The 24,761-nt window shown below is 46.5% G+C and overlaps 1 protein-coding gene across 1 annotated transcript; it reads left to right on the top strand.

The window, feature by feature from the left end:
- Positions 1–445: 445 nt before the first annotated feature.
- LOC144722450 (delta-type opioid receptor-like) lies at positions 446–23,191 on the top strand. Its single transcript, XM_078600718.1, has 4 exons — positions 446–777; positions 18,719–19,074; positions 21,506–21,717; positions 22,582–23,191. The coding sequence occupies exons 1-4, from the start codon at positions 494–496 to the stop codon at positions 23,050–23,052; spliced, it is 1,323 nt and encodes a 440-aa protein (XP_078456844.1). The 5' UTR covers positions 446–493; the 3' UTR covers positions 23,053–23,191.
- Positions 23,192–24,761: the final 1,570 nt, after the last annotated feature.

Here is a 24,761-nt window from a genome sequence, read left to right as displayed (position 1 = left end):
TGTATTTTAATGTAGCTATTAGAAATTATTTTTTAACCCAAAAAATTACAATGCGCCGCTTTTAATTTCAGAAATCGTAGATTGTATTATCGTGCGCTATTCGTGCTCCGAATGCGATTATTTGGAATCGCGGGCGTTTCTGCTTTCGGTTCGATAAAAAAACAATATACATGGCGCAATATCTGCTCATGAGCACGTGCAGTTGCTTTGTAATTAACGCATTCAATTAACACTTATCTTTTAACCAATTTGTCAGACTGCATTGCATGTTTCATCCGCGATCGTCGTAGATTTCGGGCAACATATGTCCCTGAAGACAGAATCGCGCGGTGTCTCTCCGACCCCAGCATGGAGCTGGAGCGGGTAAAGGGTTACACGGCGCAAACATCCACGGCCCCCGTCTCTCTATATTTATTTATTTACCCGCTTTGCAGATAAAGACGAGGACCAGACACAGCGGGCGCAAGCTCCTCTTGCAATAAAACCGACCGCGATGGGCGTGGCGACCTCACAGAATTCCGCGCCGGAGTCGCCCGATGACAGTGGCATGGAGGGTAGTTGGCAAAACTGGGACATCCCTTGCCCCAGCCCGATGGAGCTGTGGCCCAACGGGAGCGATATGCCCTGGGGTGCTTTCAACGGAACGAACATCACGTGCAACGGTACGGAGGGCTACTCCACGTCGCCCATCGTGGTGAGCATTATCACGGCGCTCTACGCCGTCGTGTGCGTCGTGGGCCTCATCGGAAACATCCTGGTCATGTACGTCATATTGCGGTAAGGAGCTGCACCGCACGCCACACTCGCGCGCGCTCGTTCCCCAGCGGCTCCCAGCCAACCCTCGTTTCATTAATATTGCATTTGTTTTTTGTGCAAACTGCTGCTTGGTTGCGGGGAGTTCAAACCATATCTCTGACTGAAATATGCGAATTGCTTGCTGAGTTGTTGATATTTTGCCGAGGCTGCAGCAGAATTTATTTTACCCGAAGTGTGAATTGTGCTTGGGATGTGCTGCGCATTGTGCCAAGTTGTTTGGAACGCTGCTGCTGCAAAAAAAATGAACGTGGCGGCATTATGTAACCAGCCTAATTTCAAAAGACATTGTGTCAGGGCTCTTTCTGCAATCTGACAGCATAGTCAGCTGATCTATCAGCCGTTAAAATAATCTTCTACCTTTACCTGCCCTTGCATCCGTCTCCTAAAAGCATCCAAAATGACACACTTCAAATGGGTCCCACAATATTAACTTTAAGCATTCCACCACCATTATTCGTCAACTCTCAGGGTGGGCTTAAATATAGAACGTAGAGATATGAACCTTATGGCATGACCACGGGGTCCCGAATAAACGGAAGTCAAAATCGTAATTAATTTATTTTTGGCGACTCCGTCCCACCGCGCAAATAAACGCCGCGACCCGCCTGGCGCGGATCATTCTGTTGTCATGTCGTGTCCAAGCGCAGCAGCGAGGACGAATGCGCAGAAGAGCTGAACAAGCGAACGCACTCCATGCTCGGGTATGGGCAGGATCATAAGTCTTATCATCCAAAGCTGCTCAAACTGCCTACACGACTCAAGTCCTTTATTTGTCATAACGGTATGCATAATACAGTGAAACTGCTCTCTTATCTTCATTATTTTTGTGACCTACCAATGTCTGCAGCAAGGATAAATCGATGACAATCCTATTACCTGCAGATATTTAACAGATGAGATGCGTCGCACCGTGAATTCCTCCTGTTTGATAATACTTTTCTTGCCCGTATGCATCTGTGCAGATAGGTTTTTTTTGCGGTTAAGCCATAGTCCCCACATACCGCTCGTATCAATGCGGATAAGAGGAGCGGCGACCCACTACTCTGTAGAGTAACATTGGTATAAACGCTTGTTACAATATGAACAGCGCATTGAAGACGCGCACTATTTTATGTACTGTTTACAAAGTGTGTTCACAAATCCACACGGAGAGACACGATGATTGACAGAGGGGTGTAAATAATCTTTTCGATAGTGTATTCAAATAGAGGTACTCTAGGTAAGTAGTTTTCAGTTTTAAATGCACAGTTTAACAAGACAACACTTGCCACCATCCTTCAAATCCATTGGTGAAAAAGAGCAAAGTTTTTGTTTACATTATAATATGTTTATCGCGAGAGCCGGGGGCTTATGGGACCCCTGGGACCCGCCATGAGGTTAATTTATCTGTACGTTTATCAATGAAGGCTGAAACACTTTTTTTTATCTACTATGCGAGGTATACTCTGTCTGAAAAACAAAGATCGATTTTTTTCATAGGGAGCAGTGGAATTTAGTTCATCCACTGAACAATGAGTCTATCCATCAAGATTACATTCTTGACTGTGCACACAAGCGGCATTTGGTATCAGAACCTGGCCCGAGCCTTCTCCAGATTGAATGATGTACCAAGCGTGACCATCAGTCAGTGTTCCACGAAATTTTTTTGCTAACAGCATTTTGTTAAAAACCTACGTGACTTTACCGAAAAAAAATCAAATAGTATAACAGCATTTTCCCAACAGTCTTTGCAGAGACAAGACGTATCATGCGTGGCACATACAGGTCTATACTGTCACCACATACTACATGCATAAACGTGACCCTTACTGATATTATATTTTCCTACACCACGTTAATGTTTAAAAAAAAACTGTTGTTGGAAATAAATCACGGGTGCGCACATGTGCTCGCCCATTTTCAATACACTGCTGGATGAGGGCTTCTCTGCACTAAGCTGGTAGTAGGGGTCATTTAACAAACGTCCCCAAGGCTGGCCAGTGCAGGTTGGTGAGGCAGGGAAGTGGGGGAGAGTGTGGATGTGGAAGCATGGATATAAAGAACAATAGATGTTTGTTGTCCATCGTGTAGCCCCACGGGAGCCTCCAACACCTGTTTGGCTTGTTGGTCACCCATCCAAGCACTATCCAAGCTCAACTTTGCTTAGCTTGATCGCATTCCAGGTGAATTGTACATAGGCTCATTGGGAAAATGATACATGAAATATGATATGAATATAAGCTTATCCGCAACATATATGAAGGTTTCAAACAGGCATTCGGATGAATGCGTACGCACCTCACGTGCAGGTTTTGAGTAGATTAATTATTAACGTTCTAGTATCGTTAGAGATGGATTGGGAAGGCCTTCATCCAGCAGTAGATTGGCCGAGGCTCATTATGAATCAGCACATCACATTTTTATCTTGACATTTGATGGGCCATTGGTAATGGTGGCCCAGGATGGTTTTGAATGCAGGATGGAGTGTGTGCACAATTTTGTGTGGACGTAATGTGCTTTGTAAGATTCATTGATAATTTCACTGCTTTATTTAAATGGTCAGATTACACACATGAACAATTCCGAGAACAGCAGAGTTTAAAAGGTTTTCTCAAATTTACATTACATCGTAACTTCTGTAAAAATGTTTTTTTATTTACTGTGCATTGTTCGTAGAATTTTTTGCATTCTGCTTTCCCTGGAAAACTCAACAAGTATATGAATAAGAACAACACTTAACACAACACCGGCATTGGAGGTGGCTCAGGTGTCAGAGATCCCGACGAGAACCTAGAGTTCAAATCTGGGTTTCAGCCCTCCACGATTAAACTGGATGTTTAAGTGTCGAGAGTTGAAAGTCTCCAATTGGTAATCAATCAATGATTCAACAAAAATCCTAAACTTTAAATGTTGGGGTTTTTTGTTGTTGTTGCTGAAATTGGCTTATTCCTGCTTTAAGAATTACCTCCGGTTGGATTGCCATGCAAAGGACATCTCTTTGCAGGGCATCTATAAAAAAAGTAATATTTAAAACAACGTTTTTTAAAAACACGCTTTTATGAAATATACTAGTAATGGAAGAACTCCACGACTCCAGGAAGTGACACCGAAGCTTGCCAGAACGTAAGGGACTGTGGCCAATTACAGCCAACGTCAGTTGACCGTGGACAATTAGACCTAAGCGAAACATAACATATAAAAAATAATGTAAAAAAATATATTTGTAATGATAGAATATAATGTTGTCATCAGTATGACATAAGTATACCAAGTTTGCAGTCGATACCACATTGGGAAGTGGGTTAAAATTGAGTTACAAGATTTGAGGATACAACAACGACAACAACGACAACAACAACAGACAGAGTGAGTTAAATGAAAGCGTGTAAAAAGGTGTGCCCCGAGTGTGGAATCGGAGGCCTGTTGATGTCACCCCATGAAGTCGTCTTTCTGTGACGTCATCTCCCAGGGCTCTTCTTTGACACATGCGATGCCAGCTGCAAGAGATCTGAATGGAAATTTCCGTCGTCTCGCGACATAATGGGGGGGAGGGGGGGTTGGGGGAATATGTAAAAAGAAGCGGTCCAGATGGCAGGGTGGAGACGAAGATTTACGCTCGACATATGCGTGGCAACCACCTGAAAAGAGCAATGAGGTAGCAGCTGCAGGCAGCGGAACAAGTAGGCTGGCGACCCAATCTGTGTGGAGTTTGACAGTTCTTCCCACAACCATCATCAATCCACTGCTGAATGATAATCTCCCTAGGCTGTCGCCACCTCACAGTCACGTGATGTAATGATCCCCCCCCCCTGCCCCTCAATTGCATCGGTTTTTATCAATCCACTCTTAGTCTCTTCACACAAGAAAAATACTGAAAAGCAGTATATTGGCCAACATCTCAATGCATGAAAAATAGGAATAAGTTTGACCCCTTTCTGAGAGTAAAAACGGCGTTATGATGGTCACACACCAAATAGATACCTGTTTGCAATGAATCGAGTCGACATTAACCACACGTACTTGGAGTGAATATGCAAACAAACAAGCATTGGCAATTTACGCATCGCCTTTGAATCTGATTGGCCTGCACCAGAAACAGTGCCAGACGAGAGAATGCCAAAGGCGAACAGTCCAAAGACAATGCAAGTTCTAGATTTGAAGCTTTCGTGACTGCAAGGATTCATACTCTTTGGTTTTATCGGTAAAGTCACGTAGGTTAAAGAAGAAAACAAATAAATTAAATCACGACGTTTCGGAAGCAACACAAGCTTCCGTCTTCAGGTGAAACCGTCACAGCAAAATTGCTGTATCAAGCAAGAGCATTAATGGTTCGGGGTTTAGCAGCTATATCATTGGACCTTTTTTGCCAGTCTTAAAGTATGAAAAATAAAAATAGGGTTTACCCTGATCATCGGTTTTCCCCCTTTTTTCCGCAACAAAACAGGTGTTAAGATGTTAAAACACCAAACTGAAACCTTTTAGAAGGAATCATGTCTGCATTAACCACAATACTTGTGGTCAGAATGCAACCAAAAAACATACTCTGATAACATATGGATTGTCCTTGAAACTGGTTGATCCACACCAGAGACAGCTTTCTTTTGAGCCTCGTCTCAAAACGGTGTTAGACCAGAGGAGTTTCTATTTGGTGTTTGCGCGTCTTAACACCTGTTTTATTTCCAGAAAGGGTAAAACCTATTGTTATTTCTTTTTTATGCTTGACACTGGCAAAAAATATCCCTTGACATCCCCAAAGCACGATGCATCTCCCGAAGCAGTTTTAAGACGAGTCGGGCTTCCTGGGCAAATGGATGTTATTATACAACTCCGTGTTTCAGATGCCAGGTACGAGACGTTTTCTGCAAAGGGGCACTTTCGAAAATGGATGCCAAATAGGCTTGGTGCTGCCCTCTGAGGCCGTTATGCAATCTGTAGGTTTCAGCAACATCATTGTAAGCCGTGCACGGATACCACACTGCAGTTCCGTCGCAATGTCCGGGCGTAGCATAAACATCAAGGATAGGCACTCAACGACGACTCCGTCACAGATGTTTACGGGACATATTCCCAAACTGGGTTTGTTTTCATTTACCCAAAACCTGTGGCTTTGAGCGCGACGTTATGAGTATGGAATAGGCAGGGTTTGTGTCAATCGGCACATTTTTGCCTTAAAATTCTTATTGCTTGGGCAAAACACACTGCTAGATGGGATAATGGCTGATGCTGAAGGAGTGGCCACCGAGGAATGGACCATATCAACATTACAATCTTTAAACGGATTAAGTGTGCAATAAAGATTCGTCTGCCTTGTCTTTACTACCAACCCGCGCTGTGACGTCACTTCCGGGGGGAGATGCGACTTGGCCGTGCCGCCTTTTGCATAGTTTGTGTGGTTCGGCACCCGTGGCATTCCCTGGTTAATACTGGCGGGTGCACTCACCGTGGACACGTGCCACCTGCTTCACAGTGGACAAAACAGATCTTACACGATGCCCTCACAGTCTATATTTACAGAAAAAACCCTGCCAATTAGTTAATGGGTAAAACCACGTACCAACATTGCCGTCCACGGACCGACTATGTCCGTGTGAAACACAGCACCTTCGAGGAAGCCGTTATGTTGCACGGATGACGTAAATACCAAATGTAATTTGTTTTATTAATGCACTCATATTTCACGAGGTAGATTGTCAGGTTCAAGGCCAAATCCTGTCTGGGATACATTTAGCCAATCTTTCCTCGGGGTTACAACGAGCACCACCTGGGTGAAAACACTCATCAATAATGATCCTCGTCTGACGAGACTGCTCTTTGCCATGGATACGTGGATATGCAGTCGCCGGAGCGTGGCCGGTGCTTTTCCAGTTCAACTTCATCTCTCCGGATGCTTCCCATTCTGTGGTCGCACAAAATCACTCACCGTGCTTCGGGGTGTCTCGGTGAAGCCGCGAGACACCGCGTTCTACACCTAGAGACATCGATCAACCGGAGTAAACATATTTGCCGATGAGCCTCATGCACCTACGGCTGCACCTTGAAATGATGTGCAAATGATTCCATGAACAAGAACGCACAACACTTATGATTCCGACCGCCCCGCCCTCCCCAACCGAGCATTTTAAAAGGTGACGTGCGTGAGGCATCATAAATGTCAGACATTATTTCTTTGAAGCGCTACAAGATGGTCGCCAGTGACCACGCAACTATCGACAATATTAACCTGTTCTGTGACGTAAAAAAATGCATGCGTTCCAATAACACTAATATACGATCCTCACATTGGAAAAACCTCCCGAAACCTTTTGTAATTTTTTTTCAGGGACGTCTGGGCAATTGCTTGTAGAAACCTCCTCTGCATAAAAAAAAAACACAACACACAGCAGTAAATTACCACGATGTCAACTAGTAATTAAAGCTCAGACCCTTGCATGATTCACTCACCCAGTCTCGGAGTTAAAGACGTTGTTCTTCCAACTCCAGACTTTAAGAATTAAGAAAATGAGCAATCAACACAATGACGGGTTTAATATCAAGAGCGCAGCAGCGACAATTCACTGTGCGAGTGTAACACATGCCCCCCGTATTAGTCGATACATTTTTTTTGGGAAAAAGCTGTTGAAAAAAAAACACAGCACTCAAATATCAATCCTCATCCCTGTAAAAATGCAATCGACCACAAGCACCGCCATCTGTCGCATCGAGTATCACCGACATTTTATCACCTCAAGAGAACCTCGTTTGAAAGTTGTGCAGCTGAGGAAATAAATTGGTCTCTTCTTCCAAATGTTATTTTTTCTTCCTTCCACCATATCGAATACGGAACACGGTTTATTGTGCGCTTCCCAAACGTGCCAAGTGTTGTAGTAGCCGTGATCATAAGCTGCATCAGTGGTCTGTAAATCCCCATTTAATGTATCGCGTGTACATGTTTTTCACCTTCATTTGTACCAGGCTCAGAGCAGTGACCAGAATAGTTTATTATTATTTTAATTTTATTCTTTCACGAGCATGTGAACATTTCCCAATGCAACACAGAATATAAAAATATATCTATATTTTTTAAACTAAGTTTTGCATGACCATCTATTCTCTTTTTAATGAACATGTCAATTTCCATCATGTTTGGCGACTTCTGACGGAATATACTTGTATGCAAGAAAATAATTTTACAAATCAGTTTAGCTTGTGTTGGGAATTGTACGAGGATCAGTTTCGCATTCTTGGTAGAATCACCATAATTGTGATTGTGCCAAGGGCATGGATGAGTCTCAGGAGCAGCAGCAGTAGCAGCTGTTGCCCAAGTGGAGGTTAGGAGTCCCATTTAGAGTTCAGAAATATGGTCGAGCAAGAGTTCGGGATTGGTGGATGCCCAGATAGGGAATTTGCAGGGAGAAGGGTGGAATTGCATATATTTTGATCATCACCCCCATTTTTTATTTAAAATGTGCTTCACAAGTGCTGCATCTCGAGAAGTGCAAATAAAAACATTTACATTGATAACCCACATCTCTCAGACCATGTTATTATAATGTCCTTTATCCAGGAAAATCATCGCCGAGTATGGAATTTCGATTTAAAGCTTTCGTGACTGCAGGGATTCATCTTCTTGGTTTTTTCGGTAAAGTCACGTAGAAGGGAGATAATAAAATAATAAAAATAAAACATAATAAAATAATTCTCACGACGTTTCGGCCACAACGCAAGCAGCCGTCCTCAGGTGAAGAACAGGTCTGTCGAAAAGACAGCGTCTGAAATTCAGACGCTGTCTTTCCGACTTTACTGAAAGAACCAAGAAGACGAGTATGGAATGTTTTCAGGAGAATCCTGGATTTGGATATTTGGATAGTTTCGTCGATGGGGAGTTTGACTTCATGTCCAAGGAAAATTAGTTCCTGGAGAAACTGCATCCATGCGAGGATAGGAACACGCAAAGGGAGTCGGGTCACATGAAGAATCCATTACTGTCCTGCCATCTCCTGGGCACCTTGCAGCCCAAACTTGTTAAGAAAGTCACAATACATCACCGTCATTACATAGAGTTATCGCATTACGCCGTTGTACTAGATGATTCCATTGGCGCTGAATGTGGCAGTTAACTAAGTCTGGTGTCATTATTTTTCATGCATCTAGAACAAAACCTACAACACCTGGTGTTTCCAAAGGTTTTTCTTTGAAGGACTAAATGGGCTGGTTCTGCGATTTAACATGATTGGTGGCTTTGTATTTAGGGTGATCACTACATCTTCTTCATCATCATTAACAATACAATCAAGGGCTATTAAAGGAAAATATAAATATTGCACAGGGAAGTCCAGATGTATTGAAACCCCCAATGAATTGACCCCAAACGTGTTTTTTCATTTGCCTATTCATTTCGGTTTAAAAAAAAACCTCACTTCAAAAAAAAATATATCGAGTTTTAGATAATTATTAAATGGGGGTCACAAGATATGTAGAGCACCGTGTAGTTTACTTCATGATATAAGTGGTCGGTGTACTGCACATATCGTGTGACAAACAGCACGTTGATTGCTATGGAATGGTGCAATTCCCCGGGGTAGTTCGGCTGTAGAATGGAGGAATGCATCTTCATACGATGCATGCCGAATGTTGACAGAATTATCCACGGACTCGTTGCTGGCTCTGATCTCACTCACTGTTCTCCAACATCCGTGAGGTTTGTCACGTGAACAAAACGTGCCAATTCTTTACTGGTACAGCACACCGACGTGTTGGAGAGAAAATCAACATTTACAATCGGAGTACGACATTGTGCACTCTCCAACACACCGGTGTGCTGTACTCGTAAATAATTGGCACTTTTTGTTTACTTGACAAACCTTACCAGTTGGCTGTATGTCGTGTGGTGGCGGGTTTAACGACACATTTATATTTGCACGCTCTAAACCCAAAAACCTCTATTGTGGATAACATTGGTCGCGAAAGCCGACTAGCTATTACACTGAACCAAGGATTCTGTCGAAGCGAAGTCAACCTTCATTTCGTGGGCAGCTGCTCATTTTCCTCTGCTGCCCATCGTACAAACTCCCTTCCCCCAGCCATCTGTGCTTTCCACTCTCTGCCCAATTTCGGGCCTAAGACCTTTTTGTCTGTGCCTGTGAATGCCACTATTAAAAAAACCCATTGTATCTGTAATCTTAAGATGTGTTCACATGCGGATGCTATACACATCTAAATTGCACTGCATTTGACAGGTATGAATATGCTACTCGTGTCACTTAGTCCATGCCCAAAACTACAATAAACATTCCATAATAATTTTAAGTGTAATGGACAGCCCTTTGCCAAGCCGCAGCTGGCAGAAGGTCACACATGGGCAAGATTGACCATACTTCACCATATTGGGGGATTTGGTAAACTAATAGGGCAGGACGGCTTCATGTGACTTGCTACCGATGTTTGCCATGGCTGGGAATCAAACTCGTGTTGCTGGGTTCATAATTTAGGGGCAGAGGTGGATCTAGAAACTTCTTGTAGTGAGGGGGGAGGGCAGGGTTATGACCCTCCCAATGGATCTACCACTGGGGCAGGGTATAGCCGGGCAATGGTGGCTGTACACGTGGCTTGTAATCCCGCACTGTGCAGGTGGCGAGCGTTGGTGGGTCGGGCGGAGAGGACGAAATGTTTCAGAACTCCTTTCCCTTGGACATTGAGGTGCGGTTTCCTGGATTGCAAGCAAAGTTCCGTCCAGTAAAGTTGTGGCCTTATATTACGTGGTCCCCTCCGTATGGGATAGAGGGTCGCCTCCTGGCACGCACGCAGGGGTTTCTCCGTGTGCTCCGGGTTTCCTCCCACTTTATTGGCTAAAAACATCTTAATATTTAGACAACTGCAGGGCAATTAGTGGCATCTGTTCACTGCCTGGCAGCCTTCCAGCTCTGCCTGTGGTTCCGACTCAGCGATTGTGAGATGCAATTTGCATGCACTACACCATATCAAATTAATCATTAGATGTTTTGTTGTTATATAAACCACTGCAGCCCCTACCCCAACGAGATGTTGCATAACCGACCTTTGCAGGTCTCAATTAAATGTGCATCACTAACATTCATGGGGGAAATGCACCACTGTCAATCAGCTGCCAAGCACAATATCAGCATGTGAGAAATGCACAAGTGTACACAGTGTGCGTCTATTACATTATTCATTTCGAAGTATAAGAGCAGTGGCAAAACAGAAGCAGAAATTAATAATGAACTTTTTAAATATGTAGGATATTAGAGTTAGGGCCAATAATTAGGCTTTGGAAATTATTTGATTTGGAATGCCAATATCCAATTTCCCTGCCAAGAGTAGGGCGGCAATTTCGTACTATATCATGCAATTTGGATTTATGTAGCGTCTAAAGCACGACCACATCTCAAGATGCCGTACAGAAACTGTGGGCATATTTATTTTGTAGATGCCAATAATAGGCCTCTATGCGAGTCTGTGAGCATTTGTGCCACTCTATGCCAATTCATCATATTGTGGATTCATGCATAATCTAAACGTGACTGCAATGAACGGATATTTTTTTAGTTAATCAGCCAGCTCTAGGAAAACAATGGGTTGAGCCTGGACTTGAACTGGAGAAAGCGATTTGGCGGCACGAATTGCTGGTGAAAGGTAGTTCCAGACGATAGGGGCAATAACAGTGGCGTAGTCACTACGTTATCAGCTCAGGGGGTGCGGTAGTCGGTCAGTCCGGGCCCCAAATACTGTTGAAAGCATCTCACGCTGGTTGTCAAGGGGGCACCAAGTCGCAGCTTTGGCCACCGGGGGGTGAGGGCAAGCAAGGCCGTAGCCATGGAGTCAACATTGGGGGGGACCAAATCTTCCAGGGAGTCTGGGGGTCCCCCCCCAGAAAAAAAATCTAAATTTGAAAATTATTTTCTGCCATTTCTTGCCTAAAGTATTTAAAAAATTACTAACACATGGGAAGGACTTTTAATTTATGTTTTACAATAATGTCTTATAGTGTATTGTATTCCATTGCTCTTTTTTCTCTTTTTTACCTTTTCTTGTTTCATTGTATGTAATGGCAGAGATTAGGGATTAATAAAGTACAACCATAACCACAATCATATACACAGCAATCTATTTTATAGCAATATATTGGGGGGGGGGGGGCATTTTGAACATATTTTAATATTGGGGGGGATGTGTCGTTACGCTACTGGACAGCAGAGGAGAATAAGTGACCTCCCACCTGAGCAAAGACTGACTGGCGGCTTTGACGGATTTAAACACCTAAAGGCAAGGATGGAACTTAAGGGGACTAGCGGCTCGCTCTGGGCGAGCTTGCATCAAATCCATGCCGCTGTCCGTATTGCTGCAATGAGTGCCAAGCTTGTTAATGCAGCCACGTCTGGGTCCCAAACACATGTAATACCCGTACTTCATCTACTACAATGACAGTTTATGTATTAAAGGTGTGTGGTGGAGGGAGAGAGCAGTGGTGCAGTGGTTAGCACATTGTGCTATTATCAGAGCCAACCACTTGATTTCCAGCAATAGCTTGGACCAGTTGGGAGCGATACATGAAATTGTCCAGGGCATTTTCTTCAGCAACAGCAATTGACTAGGGTGGTAAAGTATGGTCAAATAATACTCACGAATGTGGTGCAGGAGAGGCGTTGATCTAGCAGTGAATTTAAAAACTTGTAGTGCGCATTACTGGATTCAGTAATGCTGTACAATTCACCCTGCCCCCGCTCTCCCACTGTTTTTGCCAAATTGTCGTCGCGATTCGATTCGACTCAATAACTCATTCATTTGTTGAGCATCAAGGTTAACGTTATGTCCAATCGTAGTTTGCTCGTCCACTCAGAGCCCTCCAACTCTTCCCTCAGCTGATGGCACCGTGCACCCACCAGCCCCCCCACCAGCCCCCCCACCAGCTCCCCACAACCCCCCCCACAACCCCCCCCCACCAGCCCCCCCCCACCAGCCCCCCCCATCGCCCCCCCCCACCAGCCCCCCCCCCCCACCGGCCCCCCCAGCAGCCCCCCCCCCACCGGCCTCCCCCACCCCCACTCAGACAAACCCCCAAGCCCATGAATGGGAGACCAGTCCTCACGTCGCAACCGCAACATTTATTTCAAAACTACTTTTAAAAATCTAACAGCAGTGCATACTGACTGTGATGGTATCCTGCTATGATTACAGCAGTGCATACCGACTGTGGTGGTACCTGCTATCACTATAGTAGTACATGCTGACTCTTTAGCAGTATTTATCGACTCTATAGCACAACGTACTCACCTGACAGAGTGGTGTGGTGAGGCCTAGTCCCGTGCAGAGCCTCCGGCCTCGCCTAGATTGTCCAGCCGGCCGAGGTGGCACCTTGGCAGGCTGGGGCTGGGCTGCTACGATCTCCCCGGCCGCTCTGCAGTAATATCTACGGCCTATAGTGGTAGCATCTAGCGACTGTATAGTAGTAACAACTGCACGCATCGGGGTGGGGGGGACATCACACAGTGAAGAATTAACGTCAGCGTTTTGTGTATTTTTCTAGCAATTTTAACACGAAAGAAAATGTCCCCCTCACTGCCACCGAAGGCGTGCGACTTGGCGTGCGCCGGCCCCCCCACCAAAGGCACGTGAGCTGGTATGGCCGTGCACGCGTTATAAATAAATAATTGGAAAGCGCTAAAAAATCGCACTAGATCGCTAATTAAACTAATTTAAAGTTGACGGATGTGAAAAAGGAATAGCGCTTGCTCACGGCGGGGCTTACGGCGTGGTACCTGGCTATTTTTATTTTACGTAAAACCCCACCGTTGGAGAGCGAAATCGTTTGCAAGCGCGCGAACACACACAAAGCTACACACAAACCCACAAACATACATTTTTTTGCTCTTATATATCTAGAAGATAACGCAACTAAAAACCAACTAACCGAAACGCACAACGCAAAGCCACTGAACACCACGGATACTCGGTACTGATGTGGTTCAACCTCCAGATGCCGAGAGTATGAGAATCTCCTTTCGAAATCACAGATCTTGCCCCCTGAAAAATGGGTGGCGCACTCGACCGCCAGAATACTTTTTCCGGTCACCACTGCGAATTCTGCTTGAGCAAAGCGTAAGGCCTCTCGCTCTCGAACATGAACTAAATAAGTTACACTTGAAACTCTTGCCTGGGTGATAGCCCCCCCTCCCCCAAACCCTTCACCAGCTCCTTGATTTTGCTGGTCACTGCACTGTCTTGCCGTCTCCATTGATGGCCCCTGGTGGCCTTTAGAGCGGCCCCTGATGTGCGGCCCCCGACAATACACAAATGTGAAACTCACCCCACATCATGCTGGTTTCAAATGTGTGGCGGCCCTAACGCTGATATCTTGTCGGCGAAAGTGCCCCCCCACCCGTACCTCTGAAAATTCGCGACAAACACCGCTATGGGGCTTTGTGCCTCTGTTCCACTCATGTGGGCCACCCTCTTGGTTTGGTTCTATAAATAGCCCAAGGCCTAGTGGATTCACTCAATGAGGCATTCGATGTGCTCTCGCTCACCACATAATGGTAAAGATCCTAATTGGAAAAGTGTATAAGTACGGCCAATGTGGTGTCTTAATCACCTCATTCTGCACATAAATGGGCATGCACTGATTGGGAAAGTTTGCACCACAGCCAATGGGTGCGTTAGCCGCCTTTCTCACTCATGGGCTGATTTCACCTGTATGTTCACCATCCCTACACCCAAAACCTCTCACCACAGATTTCACAACCAGTTCCCACTTCTTCCCCGCACCTCCGATAATTATTAGCATGATTGGCTACGCTACGGTGCGAAATAAGATTCAATATACATGCATACCTTCTGTATATTTTGACCCGCCCCTACTTAACGTCTGTGGAAAAAGAGCTTCATAGCTCATCAGATTTCTCCAGGATAAATACACAGTCTGATACCCCAGCTAAAGTATCGCTTACCCCGTGAGGTGAAAGACCAAAGGGACCCAAGTCCTCGTGGCTACTTCCAATCCCCCCCACCCCACCCCCAATTGTAACATAAAGGTTATCGTGAAGGTGCTATGTTTCACAGGGAGTATAGTATGCCAGTCAGGGGGAAAAGTTGCTTCGCATTTTCCCCTAATTAAGAATATTTCAGGTATATTTTTCCCATTTGGACCGTGACCCCAGCATACACGGCCTACTCTTTTTGTTTGTCATAAGATCACGGGACCCTCATCATCCACCATGAAGCATATTTTGTATTTCAGACCGATGCTGCTCTATTAACCAGGGTGGCCGTGGGTCTTGAACCGCGAGCCTCTGCAATACAAACACTGCCTCTGCTCTCGCCGGCGTCGCTGCTGGGAGACGGCCCCCTAGTCTCTGCGCTTCAATAAAATACCTGCCGAGTATCGCTGGGGTGATACAATGCGCTATGCTTTCAACCGGTGGCACCATTATGTTTATTAATGCGTTTCACTAACGGCTTTGTGTTAATGTCGTTTGATGTCAGGCGTGCGTTTCAGAGGTGCTAATTTCAAGAATTTAAGTACGAGCAGAATTGACCGCGATAATAGAGGAATGCGCCACACTTCATCTACACCACTTATGTTTTTTTAGGAGTTTTATTTACCATGTTTTATTCAAATTATGCTTGAGTGGTCATGATAAAAATACGTAAACTAGGCAGGGGCCCTTTCTGGAACGCCATGTGCTATGGAGAAACGTTATTTGTAGGGTAGCCGGACCAATTTATTCTAAAAGCTTGTGATTTTAGTCCACGTAACTTTAAAACTACAGATGTACAATACTCACGTGGGGAGGTGTGGTGCTTTCATAAGTGACCAAACTGCGACCACCAGCTCGCTTCGCTTGAGAAGTCGGTTTAATCACGGGAAGCTGAAAATCCGATTGGAAACTGAGGATGTCAGTGGTGCCAGTTCAGTGCTCTCAACTCGAAGCCACCCAGCCACCACACTCGTGCAGCTACCCCTACACATGCGCCTGTGCAATGTAGCAATAACAAGCCTCCAACATATAAAATATGAATAAAAAAAACGACAAAGCTACCCCACTGAGTTTCAAATGGAATTAAAACAGCTTTGGAGTTGCTGGTGCAGGACAGAATCGGAAGGGCGAGATGGAAAAATGTGGTGGAATGAGACGTGAGAAGTGCGTGGAGAAATACAATCCGGAGCCATCGACCCCCAAGATGCAATGGTGATTTAGAAGAAGCCACGTGTTTTGCCGAAGAATCGTTTTGCACAACTGGCATACGCATGGCGATTATACCGAGCTCATCGTTCACCACGTTGGTGTGTTGAGGAGTGGAATGGTGGCAATGGAGGCGGCATAGCGGTGAGTGCACTGCGTTTTGCACGTGGGAGACCTCAGTGTCATTTCCTGCCACGGCTAACATCAAGGGCGAGTTGTATATGAACCGCACCCCATTTGCTCAACCTGCATTGACCAACGTGGTGAAGTACGATCTAACAATCCCCCACCGTGGCCTGGGGAAGTCGTTCAACAATGGATTGACAAAGGGCTGATAACCACATTTTTAATTATTTGTTATTCATACAATATTCCTGCTGGACCTGGCATTGAAGAACAATACACATTTGTGCACAAGCTATTCCGATGAGCCTGAAAGGGATTTGTCCAAAGTAATCCATGGTGCATCTCATTTTGGTGGCTCAGGTATCTGGAAACCTGTGAAAAAAATATTTGTAGCGCATCAGATCCCTCCGGTGTAAGTACACTTTCTGATTCTGTATCAAAGCACGGTATGACGAGGACCTTCATCCAGCAGTGGACTGACAAAACATTGTGAATGATGACGATGATGTATTTTGACATGGCGACACCGAGAAGAACTCAGGCAGCGTGACGCCACCTGGTGACCAGAGCGGTACAATGCCGCTCTGAAGCAAAGGTCATCTGTACCGTATTCAAGTTGTATTCAACTCCTGTACCCTACTCGAGTTATATTCAACTCCTGTACCGTATTCAAGTTGTATTCAACTCCTGTACCGTATTCAAGTTGTATTCAACTCCTGTACCCTACTCGAGTTGTATTCAACTCCTGTACCGTATTCAAGTTGTATTCAACTCCTGTACCCTACTCGAGTTGTATTCAACTCCTGTACCCTATTCAAGTTGTATTCAACTCCTGTACCGTATTAAAGTTGTCTTCAACTCCTGTACCCTACTCGAGTTGTATTCAACTCCTGTACCGTATTCAAGTTGTATTCAACTCCTGTACCCTACTCGAGTTGTATTCAACTCCTGTACCGTATTCAAGTTGTATTCAACTCCCCACTCTCGCCTTTTTTGACGGGCCCTCAACAAAGCGAAAGCCGGGAGGACGCTCTGTAATTCGGGTTTGCCTCGAAATTAAATGGAGGGGTGGGGGGTCGCAAGACATCTGGACCACCCTGTCGACCAAACCTGGATATATCTCAGTCAGCTCTCGTGAAATTTAACACAATATTACCTGGTCGCCCAATCGGTGGACTCATCAAATCGTTTGTACACGTACAGTACTGGACTGTGTAGGCAATTGTGAGTGGACTGCAGTCTTTAACACTGTGACTACATTAGCAGAATCGCTCATTCGTCTCGTCATGGCCAGTCACGCTTTGGGCTCTGGTGCGTTAGTGGCCGCAGTCATCATAACGCTTGATGATTGTTGTTTAAAAATAAAATAATTTCTTGAATAATTTCGTCCCTTATTTTATTCACAAAAGTAACACTTGCCCCTCGACTCAAGTGAGACATACGCCGTTTGCTCTTCTCTAATCGGCGGTGTCATTAAAAGTGAAGATAATACAATCGGACATGCTCTCAAGCCGCGTGACATATCTTCTCGCATACATCTTTCATGATACGTAACTTGATTGTTGTCACGAGCCTGACAAAGGGGGACCTGAGGAAGGTTGTTTTAACATCTGGGTAAGTAGTTCGTTCAGCTGTGCCTCGGCATACAAACAAATGAGTTCAGATCCCATGCCGAAGTGTGTCTGCCTACTCCTTTGTGATTCGCTACGATCCACAAGTTCAGTGATACCGTTGCAGACTGATTGTTTGGCATTTGCAGCGTTCCCGGGCAACGTGACGAAAATGCCACCCTCTCATGGCCAGTAGAGGACCACCGTGAATTTGATGACTTCTCAGATTAAAACAACACAGATGTTCTGTTTCACGTGGTGGTGGGCTGAGTCGAGTCAGGAAAATAAATAGAACATTGGCATCTTGTATTGTGCACGGGTAACAAAAAAAGCCTACGTACTGTATTCAGAAATTTTACTTTGCAATCTCTTTTTTACTCGAACAATAAAAGTCCTTCAGATTTTACTCAAGAAACATAAAGTACACGAATGAGAAATGCACCCAAAAAAACTGCGAAAAAAGAATCCCACTTTTCAAAATACAAGTTCTTTTTGTTAAAGATAGGACATGACCTTTTCCAGGAGAACACAGCAATGAGATGTCATCAATGAGCGTATGGCTATATGTGAGTGAAAACAAGAGCAGCCAGAGAAAGCCCACCACCCACACAAGGGGACAAACATTCAACACCGCCATCGGCTGGACACCTCGCAGTCCCATTCCTACAACACCCGGCAAGCCCTGATGGTAACCCATCCGAGCACTCACCAGGTTCAACACTGCTCAAATCACCTGGAATGCGCCCAAACCCAATTAGATCTCAAGAGCTAAGCCGGGTTGAGCCTGGATAGTGCTTGGATGGGCGACCACCAGACACCACACAGGTGTTGTAGGCTGTGGGGCTACGCGTGGGCAGCAGAGGGCGGTGTTTAACAAAACGCATTATTGTTACCGTACATGGTACTGCACGTGTCATACGTACACGATGTAAGCTAAACGTTCTTTGTCGTAATTTTTTTTGTGCGCGTGCCGTGTGTGACCCCCGGCACCCCCCCCCCAACTGTTCGCAGCTACACGAAGATGAAGACGGCCACAAACATCTACATTTTTAACCTGGCACTGGCCGACGCTCTGGCGACGAGCACGCTGCCGTTCCAGAGCGCCGACTACATGCTCGGCAGGTGGCCATTCGGGCCCGTCCTCTGCAAGGTGGTGATGTCCATCGACTACTACAACATGTTCACCAGCATCTTCACGCTCACCATGATGAGCGTCGACCGCTACATCGCTGTGTGCCACCCGGTCAAGGCCCTCGACTTCCGCACGCCCACCAAGGCCAAGTTGATCAACGTCGCCATCTGGCTGCTCTCCTCCATCATCGGCGTTCCCATCATGATTATGGGCACCATCAAGCCTGACCAATTTGGTGAGGCCTGTTTTGGGGGATGGGGACGTGGGGGTGGGGGGGGGGCAGACAGGGATTAGAGGCTTGTGGGTCTGGGACTGGGGATCAGAAGACTAAGAGGTGGCGACCACGAACCTGCGTACCAGGGGATGGCAACTAGATCAGTGGGACATCTTTACTGTATATGCCGGAGACCAAGGTAAGTGACACGAGGCTGGGTTCCAGGGATCGGAGAGAAATTAGCAGGTTTACTAGAGGCCAAGGACTAAACGATGGTGACCATGGAACGGAGGCTAGGGATCATGAACTAGAAGCCGGTGACCAGACACAAGGGACAGGAGATCAGGGACCAAGTGTTCAGTTGGACCAAGGACTGAAGTACTGTGACCCCGGGGCTGGAGACCAAGGGCTAGGGACCGGGGATGAAAGATCATGAACCAGACATCAGACACGATGAGTTAGAGGCAAGGGATCGGATACCAAGCATTGGAGTGCTGGGCATCCCGAGTTCTTGATTGCTCAATCGCCTCACGTGATATCGGTGAAATTCACTTTACAAAGGCAGGGTGGTAAAAGCCCGAATGGCTTTTTGTGGCTCAACACCAGAAGTACAAAACACTGGCCCGGTATTAAGCGAGGGAAACAAACAGGCACGAGCCTAATCACGCTTTTAACAGGCATTCCATCCATGGTCTGATCAGTCGCCTCGCTACATTACAGAAGGCGTCCATTCAAGCAACATTTGTAGCACCGTGCACCGAGCAGGCTGCGTATTAATTTCAAGGGACATGCAAACAATAGGGCGATTGGCATTCAATTAAGCTGCATTCAGATTATATACAGAGGAGCCTTGCGCTGTTCCGTAGTAGTTAAGCTCAACGATACTAACTCTTTGTGTATTATTGAAAGCATCAATACGACTCACAAATATGACTGCAACGTAAGGTGTCCTCGGTTGTGCTGTGCAACTCTCGTGCGCTCGCGGGTTGTGTCGCGTGTTTTTATTTTTTGGGCGCGACGGCCGACGTTTCGCTCCATGCGTTGGGAGCTTCTTCAGGAACCGAACGGCACAGCTCAACGTTCACCCTCGACGAAGGGTTCGCGTGAGCCGCCTCCGTTCAAGTGCCCGAAGAAGCTTCCCCGCACGTGGAGCAAAACGGCGGTGCACGTCAAAAGCGAAACGTCAGAATGAGCTGCACGTGACACATTTAATGCGATTACAGGTGTTTACATTCAGGGCACAACTGTAGTAATAAAAAAAACAACAACAACAACAACGCAAAATCGAAACACCACGAAGCAGCAGTGGCTCTTAATGAACAGAGTAATTCAACTGGTACAGATAATTAATGTTCGTTTTTTAAAAGCTCGGATATTTCTCCTTTATCTTATTTTAAGTTAGAAGTAACTTTTTATATTATTTGGGTCTTTCGGTAAAGCCACGTAGTTAAAAAAATGATACAAATATCACGACGTTTCGATCGCAACACAAGCAATAGTCATCAGGTGAAAAAAAATATAGCGGGAGAGCTGCTGAGGCAGGATGTTAAATAGGTTTGAGATGGTTTTAGCCCAAGGGTAAGTGGGCGGGGCTAGAGATGGGATTTGCGTGTAAATGTAAGATCGGAGAGCGGATATACCTCCACGACGACGCAGCTGTGGAGGTGGCCATTGTATTGTGAGAGATTAGCATGTCACTGTAAGCGAACCACCGCAACGGTGGCTGTGCTTGTGAGACATCCAGCTCGTTAAAAAACGAGGGACAGCGCCAACTCGAGGACAAGGAGAAACGGTGGCTGTCTTAGTGAGACATTTAGCATGTATGCAACTCAGAGAGTCGGAAATAACTGCTAACATCGGCAGGTAGGATGGAAACATCACAGCCAGTTATGACTTAAACTGGTTGATAACAATCTTGTCACCGTCTAACTTTTTAAAGTGTGGATCTGGCTTCTTCTTGGAAAGGAGGTTGAACTTGGAATCAGGTTATCTTTGCATTTAGCTGTTTGTACCTTTTGCTCTGAGGGCAGTAGATTTCCAATGTTTGGATGCTCCTCCAGAAGCTGTACAATGCACATGTACAGCTCTGATGTCAATGCACTGCTCGATGAGGGCCTACCGAAGCCATTCGTGTCACAGGAGTCCTTTTATCAATCTTCACCACGCTGGTCAGTGCGGGTCGTTGAATGTGAACAGCATAGATGTGAGTATAGAGGACCGTACAACAATGGATTTTTCTGCACTGTTCTCTGCCAGAGCAGCCTATTGTTTTCACGGCGGTTGTCCATCCAAGCACTATGTAGGCTCGACCCGAAGCTTAGCAGACGAGATCTGACGAGGTCGGGCGCAATCCACGTAATTGCGTCAGTTGGCACTTAACACAAACGACTGGCATAGCGTGCGGGACAAATGTTTACACCTGGGGGTGTGGACGGGTTCCTTTCTCGTGCAGGCTACATGGAGTGCCTGGTGGTCTTCCCGCCGCCGTCCTGGTTCTGGGAAACCCTGCTGAAGATCTGCGTGTTCATCTTCGCCTTCATCATGCCCGTCGTGATCATCACCATCTGCTACGGCCTCATGATTCTGCGCTTGCGTACCGTGCGCCTCTTCTCGGGCTCCAAGGAGAAGGACCGCAACCTCCGGCGCATCACGCGCATGGTTCTGGTGAGAACTCGGTCAAACGTTCACAATGACAAAGGTGCCCCCCCCCCCGTGTAGTCTCATCAGACCATTTGGGCAAGTACAGTTAGCGAGCGCGCGTAAAGGCCGGCACGGCACGCCAGGAGGTGGGTGGCCAGCACCACGTCCGGCCGTCTTTATCTCCCGAGTGGTGATGCTTACACATTGCACGGTGCTCATTTGAGGCTGAGTTGACCTCGATGAGGCCCACCGTAATCATCACTGGTGTTGGACGTGAGTGGGAATCGAACCCGAGTCGCAGCGTGTAAGCCTCTGCACTACTGATGCCCACAACAACACACACGTCATGACCCACACTCACACACATGTACACACACACACGTGCACCCACAGTGGCTAAACCCCCAAAATGCATTAAATGCGATCGGAGTAGTTGGCGTGGAGTGAAGTTTGCAATATTATTGCCTTGTTGGGAACAACTTTATTTTGGCTTAGAGAGTAAAAACATTTGCAATGCACGCGGAGTCGACACAGTGGCACTGCGTGGTTGGCATGGGCCCCGGTGCGAGGAATGAAATGGAGCCCACGCCCTGTCCAATGTCTCCCCCTTCATTACCCAGAGCCTTGGCCCCTTCAGCCCATGAGCCCCAGTGCAGTTGCACTGCCTGCACACTCCATCATCTACACCACTGAGTACACACACTGATAATGCCAGCGTGGACATTTGAATCCCAAAGTCATCCCAATTATGGTATTAGCGTCACACCGCCGGACAAAGCATCCGTTCAGCTCTATCGTAGAGCAGTGCAACCCTTGGGGGGGAATCTGTATTTTTATCCCAAAACAAAGGTAGCAAGTGCCCTGCACTTTCCCGCACCGTGGCCGCAGGTGGTGGTGGCGGTCTTCATCGTGTGCTGGACGCCCATCCACCTGTTCGTCATCGCCAAGGCGCTCATGACCATCCAGGAGACACCGTTCGTGGCGGCGGCGTGGTACTCGTGCGTGGCGCTCGGCTACACCAACAGCTGCCTCAACCCTGTGCTCTACGCCTTCCTGGACGAGAACTTCAAGCGCTGCTTCAAGGAGTTCTGCTTCCCAGCCGGCGGCGGCGGCGGGGGCAGCGGCGGTGGCAGCGGCGGGCGCCGCGACCGCGCCACGTCGTCCTCGTACCACCGCGCGGCGCGCGCCGGCGGCCACAACAACAACCACGCCGGGGGGGGCAGCGGTGGCAGCAGCGGCGGCGGCGTCGGATTCTGCGGAGCGGTCACCCAGGCGGGGCTCCTGTCGCCGACGCTCTTCGCCGAGCAGACCACCGCCGTCACCGGCATGGAGCGCACGTCGTCACACCCGCCCGCATGACTAGACGTGGAGCTGTCGCCGTTGTCCTCGCCGCCGCCGGGGATGAGGGACGACGCCACGTCCTAGCTGAGGCTCACCACGGGGCTCGGACGAAGGCTGCCTCCTCCTCCCTAAACCGCCGAGATCACCACGACCACCCCCGCCGTGGCTATTTGCTATTTTCCCCCAACGCGCGCCCCCCCCCACTCCCCTACATTTTCACGTCCCACACCCATCATAGCCGTGGTGGTGGTGGTGGTTGAAGTGCGGCGTGATCTCGCCTGACCTTGAGGAAGGGAAGCTTCGAGTGAAGGCGGCTGCAAGAAGGTTTTGTGTGCAAAGAGGGTATCAGCGTCGCTCGCGAAAGATGGGTCCTTACGAGGGTGCAGACGGTGGGCGCTGCTTTTGAGGTTTACAGCGCGGCTCTGCCGGTGGAGTGCTACTGGAGAGAGCGCGAGACCGCCAGAGCCCCCCCCCCCTTGTGCTTGTGATTTTATGCAAAAGAAACTTAAGCAAATTTCACACACAAACATCAAGAGAACTTGTGCAAGGCAAGAGATACAAAGGCGGGTGCACTCCATTTAGGTTGTGTTTATCCACGAGGGAATGTATTTGAATTTGACGTTTAATTTCATTGTAGATGATGGTAGGAATCAGACGTGTTCATTGGACACATGCTTGTTTTAAATGAAGAAGGTTTCCATCTTGCGCTTGCAACAAAATACAACTGGAATATTGTAGATATTAACATTTTAACCTAACGTTATTTACTGTAAATATATTTAAAACAATTGTCCCAGGAGGCTTCGTGAAATGGTTACACGATTGTTAACACTGATCGATTCTGCAAGCTATGGCATGCAGGAATTTATTTATGTTAAGAGTCAGTTCTAACAACAAGCTGTGTGCTCACATTCTGATAATCGGATCGCATCTGTATCATAATACTTTGCACTTTCCATGCTGACAGAACTGTCAGTTTTAGTTGCTGAGTGGACCAGGATAAAAGATGAAAGAAATCAAAATATTCTCTATTTGCAAAAATTGTTTGAATTTGCATCGTGTTTATACAAGGCCGAGCAAATGATTGCTGTCACCAAGCTGAAAAAACTGTATATACCTGTTACGATCAGATAGTTTCGTGAACATATAAAATATTCACATTGAAAAAATATATTTAAAGCAGTTATATTTTGCAAGTGTGTACCAGTGGCAGAAATACCAAGTTGTTTATTTTGTAATATTTATGTACATTTATGACAAAGTTAGTGGATAGATAGATAAATAAAAAACAACAACAACAAACATACCAGCAGTTTTTTTTTTAATAAGACGTAGTGCTGGGTTCCCAAAAAAAAAGAAACACATGGTGCAATAACATTTATTTTCAACTGTGGGATAGCGACGTGAAATATTTTCCTCGTCGTCTTTCCGATGACGAGCTCGTATTCGACACTTGGTTTTGAAAGCGTGTCTCCAATCACATTGCGCAGGCGGAGATGAGACGGACGCACGTGGAGGAACGACAACGCCGCTCCCACGTCGCTCGCCCTTCAACCGCACACTCGCAAAGTGTCAACGGGGCAAAACGTTTTTTTTTTTAAAACGACATTTTAAAGTAGCCGCGATACAAGTGCTGTTGCAGAACAGAGGCTCGATCGGAGAAAGGTGAAGAGGGGGGGGGGACGCTTGAGCCCTCGAAAAAAAACTTAGCGCGCAGAAGCAGCAGC

This window comes from Lampetra planeri, chromosome 14 (assembly GCF_965212315.1).
Source record: "Lampetra planeri chromosome 14, kcLamPlan1.2.h2, whole genome shotgun sequence".
NCBI classification, from domain to species: Eukaryota; Metazoa; Chordata; class Hyperoartia; order Petromyzontiformes; family Petromyzontidae; genus Lampetra; species Lampetra planeri.
This window is presented reverse-complemented; position numbering and strand designations above follow the sequence as displayed.

Excerpts from the sequence above, each read along its gene's own strand:
- LOC144722450 (XM_078600718.1), top strand. The coding sequence starts at position 494 with ATGGGCGTGGCGACCTCACAGAATTCCGCGCCGGAGTCGCCCGATGAC. Across the intron at positions 778-18,718 it reads GTCATGTACGTCATATTGCG|CTACACGAAGATGAAGACGG; the intron begins GTAAGGAGCTGC and ends AACTGTTCGCAG. Across the intron at positions 19,075-21,505 it reads CATCAAGCCTGACCAATTTG|GCTACATGGAGTGCCTGGTG; the intron begins GTGAGGCCTGTT and ends TTTCTCGTGCAG.